The sequence below is a fragment of the Myotis davidii genome, unplaced genomic scaffold (genome assembly GCF_000327345.1).
Source record: "Myotis davidii unplaced genomic scaffold, ASM32734v1 scaffold441, whole genome shotgun sequence".
NCBI classification, from domain to species: domain Eukaryota; kingdom Metazoa; phylum Chordata; class Mammalia; order Chiroptera; family Vespertilionidae; genus Myotis; species Myotis davidii.
Genome location: NW_006291818.1, coordinates 1,757,494 through 1,769,286, shown reverse-complemented (window position 1 = coordinate 1,769,286; position 11,793 = coordinate 1,757,494). Strand labels below are relative to the sequence as shown.

The 11,793-nt window shown below is 36.4% G+C and overlaps 1 protein-coding gene across 10 annotated transcripts in view; it reads left to right on the top strand.

Moving 5' to 3' along the window:
* TCF12 (transcription factor 12) overlaps positions 1–11,793 on the top strand; it is a 357,822-nt gene that overhangs the window by 235,969 nt on the left and 110,060 nt on the right. For all 10 annotated transcript variants that reach the window (XM_006765238.2, XM_006765233.2, XM_006765234.2 and 7 more), the window contains one exon: positions 3,304–3,368. In XM_006765238.2, coding sequence (XP_006765301.1) covers positions 3,304–3,368 — 65 coding nt within the window. The remainder of the gene's footprint in view (positions 1–3,303; positions 3,369–11,793) is intronic.

Sequence of the window (11,793 nt, the reverse complement as noted above, 5' to 3'; positions counted from 1 at the left end):
TTGGGTAGTAGTTGTCCTATAGGGCCAAGCGGCTCAGCCTTCCCAGTCACCTGAGCCGGGAGCTCTAGATCCACCCCTTTGTGGTTCTGAGCACAGTCTTGTTGTAGTTGAGACTTGATTACTGTTGGTGTCACTGGGAGGAATTGACCTCCAGGCCAATTGGCTGTCATGACCAGCTGTTGTCTATACTGGAAGATCTGTTACACAGGAGTTATGGGGCAGGACTTGCTTCATTGGGGGCTTTGGTGCTCACTGAGTCTGCCCCTTGAGTGTGTCTCTTATATATGTGAAGAGTTGTAATCTGGTATGGTCTCACTCTGACCACTGGGTACACTGGCTCTTGGATCTCCAAGAATGTGCAAGGTCAGCCACTGTCTGGGGCCGCCCAGCAGGAGCTACAGAGACATCTGCAGATTTCTCCTCTTTGTGTGGGGTTCAGAAGTGCCCAGACGAGGCGCAGCTGTGAAGCAAGGCAGGCTGCTGCTGCCAGGCCTTGGGCCTTCTTTTGGAAGCTCTGGGGCTCTCTGACCCAGCGGCAGTTTGACAGGTTTTAGGCGGAGAAAGGACAGGCCATTCATATGCAAAAGCTGATGCACACAGCTTGGGCGGGGTTGTAAATTGGGTGGGACAGGGTCTCTGGGAATCAGCAAGGCGGAGCAATCAGCAGTGGCTGCCAGTCAGCCCTGCACCAGAATGTCCCCAGGTCTCTGAGTCCCGCGCCCCCATGCAGGAACAGTGATCATTGCCCTGCAAGCACCTCTGAGAGAAAGCCGCCCTCGCGTTCCTGTCCAGATGCCAGACAGTCCAGTTTCTCCTCATATGTGTCTGGGTCCCCCAGAGTCTTGCCCAGAACTGGAGTTCAGAGCAAGCGGGAGCTTGTATCTCCCTCCCTGTTAAAAGAGCAGCACATCCAGGTGCCAGCACTTTCCGTGCCTCTGCACCTCTTACCAATCTCAACGTGCTTTCTTCACCTCTCTAGTTGTGGAACTTGCACTCAACCAGCTTTCCTGCGGTTCTTGGTGGTAGTTGTTCTGCCTCTTAGTTGGAATTTTGATGTGGTTGTGAGAGGCAGCAAGTATAGGTGTTTACCTATGTCGCTATCTTGGTTCTCTGTACCATTTATTTTTATGAGGTACTCCAAGGCAGCATTTTCTTAAGGATTTGCTTATTATTTTTAATACTTCATAAACTTATTTATTTGATTAACAAGGTAATACCCCAAAACTGTAAATGTAGTTATTGTTTATTTTTTCCCAGTAATCTCTCAGTCAGTCTTTCTGAGTTGGCATTTTCCCTTCAGTTTCTGCCATCTTCTTGGTCCAGCAGGGTTCCTGATCCATTTTGATGAGGCATGGGGAGGGATATGTGTCAGAATTGCAAACAATCCTTTTAATAGTTTTGTGAGGTCAGATTCCAAGAGTAAAAGAGTAGTGTCCAAAACCCCCTGACCCTTACAAGAAGTCTTAGTTATAAAGGATATATCCTTAAACAATTATAATAGTTTTCTTTTTATTTCATATGTATATTTTTCAAAGTAAAATTCTTCATGTAGAACTTATTTATGGTGAGAATGTGAGGCAAATAGATCACATTAATTAACTGTTGTCATAAATCTGCATTTTTGTATTGTCATCACATTATCTGAATATGTGCTTCATCAGTAATAGTGCTTCTTAAGACATGGGCTGTAATCCAATGGGCTCAGAATTGTACATTTAATTATTAATGTATTTTCTAATAACTAATACCTTTGTTGATACAATAATTGTTGGATATGCCTAAAGTGCAGTAGGTGTCAAATTTAGAGTTGTAAGCTTTCTACATGAGTTGGCCCTATGGCATGTATTGCATTTTTATTTTATGATAGTCCATATGTCTCCAAGTCTTTTTTTATTATGTACTATATTAGTAGACAATTTTGACAATCCATTATGTGTGGAATTTTTTAAAATTAATAAACTGTGCAGTTTTGTACAATCATAGGCTAATAACTAGTATAGTATACAATTATGGTGAAGTTCATGTAACCTCAATAACTTTAAATATTTTGGGTAACTTGTCAGATTGAATTAGGTTGTTATTTTTGCCTTGGGATGGAGAACAAGAGTTACTCTGCCATGTCATTGTGTCCTCTTTGTTATTAACACTAAACTGTGATCCCTGCAGAAATCTTACTAAGCAACATGTCTGTTTGTCAAGGACTGTTTAGTTAACTATATGATATTCTATATATGATTCACTTTCCTGAACATACTTAAATTACATTATTTTAAAAAGCAAATGAGTCAGAACACTGCTGTTAATCGTCAGAACTGTGGGTCATCTGATCTCCCTCTAGAGCTGGCCCATACCATTCCTGACACTTGGCCATTTGACTTTTGAAAGGGAGATATAGTACTAACAGGAATTCTTAACATTTCTGGGAAGAATATAAATTGGCATGATTACTTCAGAGAATAGTAAGGAAAAGTTGAAAGTATACCTCTTTTAATCCAGCAGCTCCATTTCTTTGTGTCTATTCTGGAGAAACTCTCGTGTGTGTATAACACTTGTACAAGGATATTTGTTTCAGTACTCTTAATGATAACACAAAGGTAGGAATAATCTATTTTTCAGTAGGAGAATATACCAACTCTGACTTTATTTGTATAGTGGGACATTTTATAACAGCAACAATGAATGAATTAGGTGTGTGCTAACATATATCTCAAAAATATAATATTGCACAAAAATTCAAATTTCAAAGGCTAGATACCATGTGATCTCATCTGTTTAAATTTATTAAACACAAACAGTAATGTATATTGTTTGAGTGAATATATATTTAAAAGTTTAAAATATACATGGGAATCATATACACCAACTTTATGATAATGGTTACCTTGGAACCTAGGATGAGATTTGAGCCGTCTTAATACTATTTTAATTTCTGAAAGAGAGAAGAGGAGAGGGAGAAATGTTCAATCTGAAGCAAATAAGGGAAAACATAATTCTCACAAGTGGGTACATGTATAATACTGTTGACTACATAGATGTCCATTCTTTTGAATATTTTTTAATGTTTTATAATGAAAAGAAAGCATTTAATAAAATACATGCTATTACATGTAGAAAGTCAGAATTTGACTGTTAAACTAACTGGAATGACAGTAAGTGCTTAAAATTTTACTTATTGGATTTTTATATTCTTGTTTCTAATTCTCTGTACTTCCAGACCACAATATTATTATCATGAATGGTCTAGAAGTTGAATTCTGTCAACAAATGAGGGTTTTATATAAAGTTATTTTCTTTGTTTTACAGGAAAAACATCAGAGAGAGGCTCATTTTCCCTGTACAGCAGAGACACTGGATTACCAGGCTGTCAAGTAAGTGTAATTATTACAAAGGCTGTGAGATAATTTTAATACATAAATAAAGGCTCTAATGGAAGATGTAGAAATAAATGTATTAAATTTATTTCACCATTATTTGTGCCTTTAATTTGTGACTGTGTTGGGTTTTTGGCAATTACACATATTTTCTTGTGCTCCCCCTGCTTAGAATGGTTTCCCTTCCCCAATTCACCAGACAGTCTTTCGCTAGTATCACAGATTTTAAAAACTAATATTCATTTTAACTGGAAGCAGCATAGCCGTTATCTTCCTACTTCTTTCCAAAATGCTTATCGTTTCTGAAAACGATTTTTACATATTTCCTCATAAAAAGAAAGCTGCTAATGCATTACATGAAGAACATACAGTTGCTCTGGATTGCTTGAAAACCCAGTAATGTTAACCTTACTAACATTGGAAATTACTTTCATTTCAGTCCTACATCTAATACAATTTTTCACTTTCTATAGTCTCTTTATATGGAAACTTCTTTTCAGTTCTTGCACATTCCCTAGCATGTTTCATTTCAAATAATGGTTATCTTCTCAGCTCTTCCCCCATTTCTTTAGACTGAGAATCCTGAAATCAGTTCACTACAGATTCCCATCAGAATCAAGCCAAAAAGTTTAAAAAGAAAAGGCAGGGTATGTTCAATTTGTTTTCTGCTGTCTGCATGCAGATCCACCCTAATTTCATACATGGGCATATGAGCAAATTTTAAGTCATACTAACAATACTACTCTATTTCATACATGTCCCATGATTGTACCATTCAGAGTCAGAAGACTTAGGTTCACTTCTGATCTCTACAACTTAGGACCTATAGTTATAAGAAATACCATTTAACCTTAAATTCCATCTCTGCATTGATTTCCTCATTTGAAAAATAGAATTAGCATTTTTGCTTCCATGTACATTTTACAAAGTAAATGAATATTTTTCAGAGTTTTTAGTTCACATAACCCACAAAACAAAAGCTATTTGAGCCCTTAATATTATTTTTAATAGACGAAAAATTTTGAGAGCCACTTGTCTAATGTTCACACTACTGCTAAACTTGACAAAAAAGCTATTGCAAGCTTTTAAAAACTACAGCTGCATCTAATAAGTTTTAGTTAAAGCCTATATTAACAAGTTTGAATACTCTCTTGGCAAAGATATTGCTGTTTAGTTAAAAACCGTGGTAAGCTCTATTTATATAATTCACCAATTTCGCCAAAATGAATCTTAACAGTTTTTGCTAAGGATTAATGTGTGTTTATACCAGATTTAATTTGCATATCAAAAAACCCAAACATTTATTTTAGCCTTGGCCAGGTTGCTCAGTTGGTGTAGTGTTGGCCTATACAACTAGGTTTCCGGTTTGATCCCCAGTCAGGGCACTTACAGAGCCCCCAACCCCCCCCCCCCCCCCCCCCAATATATCCTTAGGTGAGGATTTAAAAAACAACAAAGCACATTTATTTTAAATGTATGTGCATACCACTGTAATAACAATTGCTACCATTTACCACTGAGCATTAACTAAACCCACAACATGAACAGATTTAATCCTTTTAACAATACCCATTTTGCCAATAAGTAAATGGTATTAAGTAATTTGCTTAAGGCCATATATTTAGCAAGTGGTAAACCTAACCTCATGCTTGATGTTTTTAACTATGATGTAACTATACTTTATAATAAGAATCCCTTAGATTCCTAGTCTGTCCCCATACCATCCTTCCATTTTAACTTGTTTGGTCCAGGAGGGGCCTGGGAATTTGTATTTTTAACAAGTGCCCCAAGTGATCTAATTGACATGGGCTGGGGATTATGCTTTGAGAAACCCAGTTCCTCTGTATACACTAAGTATAAGCATATAAGGAGAATGAAAAAAGAAGAAACTGCAAGATTGCTGTTTAACAATTGTTTATAACATATTGGAGAGATTAGGTAGGCCTGTGTGGAAAAGAAAAAATAAGGTTATTAGGATGTATGAAATATAAAATAATATTTCAAAATTTAAGAAGATGTAAATATATTCAAGTGTGGGAAAGATTTGTTTATGAATTCGTAGAAGCAATGCATGAGTCCCAAAGAGGAAGCCCAAAATTCAGCACAGAGGAAGAAAGATTATACTGCAGCTAGAACAAATACCCTCACTGAAGATGAGGACTCTTAAAACAAGCAAAGGGATTCCTTACTGTGAAAGAAACGGTGGCTTTGTTATGTATTATTGTTACCTACGTCTGACTGTGCTGCATTTTATAGGAGAAATTATTGTGGACGTCACCAGCTGATTTGAGGCCTAAGTAGGAAGGTCAGGAAATTCAAGAGTTAAAAGAGGTGTATCACACCCATTCAGAGAAGTACCTGTATTCCCAACAGTATTTATCATAATGGGTCAGAGAAGAAAAAACTAATTGGTTGCCATTTTGTCTTACCTTTTCACAAATTACCTAACAATTTTAACTATACAATGATGATACAAGGAAATATAAATAATGACTAAAAAATTATATCTAACACCACTTAGAAATCATTTTTCCTCAACAAAATCCCCCCAAGGAACATTAATTCTGCTATTAATGTACATAAAATGCTGCTGACATACTACAAAATTCAGGCTAATTTAATAATGCCTGATGAGCCTTACTTCATCTTAAGATGATGTAATAATATGTTGCTAAATGAGTCTCCTCACATTACCTTCATGGCAATCGTATGACTGATGAGCCATTAAAAAGAAACTGGTGTGGCAGTATTACTGGAAGTACTGATAGATCATTCTGCAATTGAATTTATTTAATTGATTCAGCACAGAGAATAGAAGCCAACATCTTTATTAATAATAGGTATAGTACTTTAAAAACTGCCATCATGAAGTGAAAAATCCTTTTATCATTACAGTAGTTTCTAATTGAGATCTCTTAAGTATTTAAGTAGTTTGAATGTTTTTTCAAAGTGTTCAAACTAGAAACACTGTATAGTAATTATATCCTTGAGAAAATTGCAGGTAACTTTAAAAACTCAATTAACACTTAGTTTGGAAATTTACCAATACCTATAGTCAACCTCATATGCAGACATTAGATAATAAAATGATGAGTCAATACGTCAGGAAGAACAATAATAAATATGTATATACCTAGTAACAGAGCTTCAAAATAAATGAAGCAAAAATTGATAGAATTAAGAAAATAAATTCCAAATTATAGTTATAGATTTGAATAACTCAGCAGTTGCCAGAATAACTAGACAAAAACTTAGAACTAAACAAACCATCAACTACCTTGATCTAATTGTTACATATTGAACTCTATTCCCAACAACTAAAGAATATAAATTATTCTCAAGGGCATATGTTACATTCAACAGGATTGAACCATATGCTGGTTTATAAAACTAGTGTCAATATATTGAAGTTTTGAAATCACAAAATAATTAAATGAGACGTCAGTAAGATATCTAGAATAACACCAAAATTCTGGAAATTTAAAAGCCCATGTCCAAATAACCTATGGTTCTAAAAAGAAATCACAAGAGAATTTCGAAGAGAATTTTAACTTGAATTATAATAAAATGTTATATAACAAAATTTGTTGGTGCAGCTTAAGGCAGTGCTCAGAAGAAAAGGTATAGCATTAAATGCGTGTATTCCTAAAGAAGTTAATACAGTGCATGACCTAAGGTTCTGCTCTAAGAAGTTAGAAAAAGAAACACAAAATAAGTAGAATGGATGAAATAATACAAGTAAAAGCAGAAGCCAATGTAATATTATACACATTATAGGAAAAATTAACAAAGCCAAAATGTGATTGTTTGAAAAGATCTATAAAATTAATAACTTCTAGCTAGATTGATTAAGATAAAACAGTAGTGGAAAGAGGGGGAAAGAACCCAAATTACCAGTAGAATGGAAGAAAGATTTATTTCAAACACTTACCCACAAAGAAAACTTGAGGGTCTTATAGTTTCACTGGTGAATTCTTTCAAATGCTTAAGGGGGGGAAAAACACAATCTTACACATACTATATTCTAAAACAGAGGAGGAGGGAACACTTTGTAGCTCATTTTATGAGGTGAGCAACACCTAATTATCAAACTGCACATCTGTTTTGTACCAGAAAAATGGAAGTTTGGCTTAAGATTTCAAAATCAGTAATTCATTTTACCACATTAACAGAATTAAGAATAAAACTATATGATTTTTCCATAGATGTAAAAAAGATATTTGACAAATTCAAATACTCATAATAAAATCTCGCAACAAATAAAGCATAGAAAGCAGCTTCCTTAGTTTGATAAGTCATTCAAGGAAGGTCTATAGCTATGAGTTTACTTAATGGTGAAAGGCTAGTAGTGTTCCCCTTAATATTAGGAACAAGACAAGAACTTCCACTATCATTACTTGAATTTTATGTCCTGACCAATGTAATAAGGCAAGAAAACGAAGACAGAAAAATTGGAAAAGAATACATTAAGTTGAATTTGCAGATGACATGTTTGTGCATATGGGAAAGCCTATGTACTACTGGAAATAATAAATACTATTAGCTGTGTCAGGATACAAAGCTAATCTAACAACTCCAATTTCTGTACACTATCAATGAAAGATTAGAAAATGAAATTAACACAATAGTACCGTTTATAATCACATTAAAACATAAAATACTGAGGGATAAATTGAATTTAAAAATTGTAAGACTCCGAAAAGCAAAACTAGAAAATACAGTAGTCTATATTTTGTCCATTGTATCTATGCTATATATGTACCAACCAATTACTCATGTTGTAGCCCTTTTGGTTATCAGATTGTGTTCAAGTAATCCTTATATTACTCAACAATGGCCCCAAACCACAAGAGTAGTGATGCTAGTAATCCAGATATGCCAAAGAGAAGCTATAAAATACTTTTTCAAGTGGAAAGTTATGTATTTATAGGAAAAAATATATATATAATGGGTTTGGTATTATACACTGTTTCAGGCCTCATTGGAACATATTTCCTACAGATAAAGGGGCATTACTGTATTATACTCCTCGTGATGATGTGAGATGCTAAAATGCCTATGTGATGAGATGATTGACAGTAGGCAGTATGGCATAGCATTAGGCTACTATGACCTGACGATTCATACATTACAAGCAACTTTATGGTTGCTTTATGGTCAGTGTGAAATTTCATCATGTACTTAGAACAACACACAATCCAAAATTTATGAATTGTTTATTTCTGGAATTTTCCACTTAATATTTTTCAGACTATGTTTGATCATGAATAACTCAAACCTCAGGAAGTGAAAACATAGCTAGGGGAGAATGACTGTAATGCCGAGAGAAATTAAGATCTAAATAAATAGAGAGATAGGGCATGTTCATGAATTGGAACACTCAGTACCATTTCCCCGCATTGAGCTATAAGTTTAATGTAGCCCCACTCAGAACTCCAGCAGGGTCTTATAGACATTCATAAGATAATTTTAAAGTTTACTTGAAAAGATACAGGATTAAGAACCAAAATAATTTTGAAAATAAGAAAGGAGAAAGGACTTATGTTAGCTGACTTCAAGATTTACTACAAAGCAATACTAATCATGTGTGGTATTCTTATAAAGATAGACAAATAGATCATGGAATCTAATAGAGTCCAGAAAGAGACCCACAGCTATATTGTAAATGTGTTTGGTAGGAGCAACCCCGTAATTCAGTGAGAAAAGAAACACCTTTTTAACCACTGTATATCCATATTTTAAAAACACAATCCTACCTTACACCATATACAAACATAAATTTTAGAGAGATCATAGACTTAAAAATGAAAATTAAACTAATAAGGTAGTTAGGGAAAATATGGATGAATATCTTTTCCACTTAAGGGTAAATAAAAATTTCTTAGGCACCACAGCAGCTTGCATTGCTTCACAGCTGGGCCTCATCTGGGCACCTCCAAACCCCAAACAAAGAAGAGGAATCTGCAGATCTCTCTGTAGCTACTGCTGACCTTGCACATCCTTGGAGATCCAAGAGCCAGTGTACCCAGTGGTCAGAGGGGGACCATCCAGATTACAACTCATCATATCCATAAGGGACACCAGACTCAGTGAGCACCAAAGCCCCACTGAAGCAAATCCTGCCCCAGAAGGGTGTCTCCAGCACAAAAGTTCTCCCACCGCAGACACAGCTGATTCTCACAGCCAATTGGCCTGGAGGTCAATTCCTCCCAGTGATACCAACCACAGTCAAGGCTTAACTACAACAAGACTGTGCACAAAGCCCACAAAGGGGTGCACCAAGAGTGTCCACCTCAGGTAATTGGGGAGGCTGAACCACTGGGCTCTATAGGACACCTAGCACAGAAAGCCACTCTATCAACACAGGGAAGCAGCCAAAATGCAGTGACAAAGAAACATGTCACAAATGACAGAAATGGAGGAAAGCAAACTACTGGATATAGAGTTCAAAACCACAGTTATAAGGTTTTCCAAGAATTTTCTAGGAACTGCCAATAAATTTAGTGAGATTCTTGATAAATCTAGTGAGACTCTCAAGGATATGTAAAAGGACCAACTAGAAATTAAGCATGCACTAACTGAAATAAAGAATAATATACAGAGATCCAACAGCAGACTAGAGGATCACAAGAATCAAGTCAACTTTTGAAATACAAAGAGGCAAAAAACACCCAACTGGAAAAACAAAAAGAAAAAAAGAATCCAAAAATAAGAAGATAGTGTTAGGAGCCTCTGGGACAACTTCAAGTGTACCAACATCCGAATTATGGGAGTGCCAGAAGAAGAGAGAGAGCAAGATACTGAAAACCTATTTGAAGAAATAATGACAGAAAACTTCCCCTACCTGGTGAAAGAAATTGACTTACAAGTCCAGGAAGTGCAGAGAACCCCAAACAAAAGGAATCCAAAGAGAACCACACCAAGACACATCATAATTAAAATGCCAAGAGCAAAAGACAAAGAGAGAATCTTAAAAGCAGCAAGAGAAAAACAGTTACGTTACCTACAAGAGAGTACCCAAATGAATACGACTGTCAGCTGATTTCTCAACAGAAACTATGCAGGCCAGAAGGGAGTGGCAAGAAATATTCAAAGTGATGAAAAGCAAGAACCTACAACAGTGAAGGGGTGTGGGAGATGCGGGAAGAGACTGGACAAAAATCGTGCACCTATGGATGAGGACAGTGGGTGGGGAGTGAGGGCGGAGGGTGGGGCGGGAACTGGGAGGAGGGGAGTTATGGGGGGAACAAAGAGGAACAAATGTAATAATCTGAACAATAAAGATTTAATTTTTAAAAAAGTAAAGAGTGGACTTGGAGAATTTATGCTACTTCACTAGTATAAAGTAAGGTCTCATATAAAGCTATAGTAATTATGCAGCACAGAACTAGCATGGCTAAGAAATATGGCATTAGAATAAAATAGAGCCCAGTACATCCACACTTACATAGTTTGTTTTCTGATAGGGCTGTATATGCAAAGCAGTCCCCAAACGCCAGAGGTGCCAAGAGACCAAAGAACAAGCAGACAAGTCCAGCTTGCTGGTTTAAAGACAGTAATAGGGGATTTTTATACAGATAGCAGTCTCAGGTGGTAGCAAGACTAATGGATCCTCCTACCTTCCACCCCCCCAGACAAACTACTTGTATCTCCTAAGCAGTAAAAATATGAGTAATCAAAAGAACCAGGTGTGGGAGGCTCTGGTGCCGGAGTGAGTTCTGAGATTCCCTCACCTGGAGATAGCGACAGGAGTCCTGTGAACAGCCCAGAAATCTGTGTGTGCATTTCAGAGCAGGGAAAGGGGTCCAGGTTCATCCAGATGTCAAGGTGGTGGATTATTAGCTTTGCTTTAAGGTGAAGTCACTTATGTTCCACACATAGTTGGATTTTCAACAGTGTTTGCTGAAGTAGTCCAATGTCTAAAGGACAGTTTTTTGAACAAAGATTTTTGAACTACGAAAGAATGCAGTAACAAGTGGATATGCATACAGACAAATATGAACATCAGTCCTTTTTTCACACTAAACACAAAAAGTATTGAGGATTGAACCTAGACCTAATGTAAAAACTACAACTGCAAAAAGATTTAAGAAGAAAACAGGAGAATATCTTCTCAATTGGGGGGTAAGCAAAGGTTTCTTACACAGAATAAGGAAAGAAATAACCGCACAAGAAAACATGGTAAATTAGACTTCGTCAAAATTAAAATTTTCTGCTTATCAAAAGGCATAGGTTTACCCTCGGTAATCAGTTGGGTAGAGCAGCGGTCGCCTACGGGTGGTCTGCGAACCACTGGTGGTCCGAAAAGTTGGCAACCACTGGGTTACAGCATTGTCCCGATATACCAAGGTTGCACATTCAATCCCTGGTCAGGGCATATGCAAGATTCAACCAATGAATGTATAAATAAGTGGAACAACAA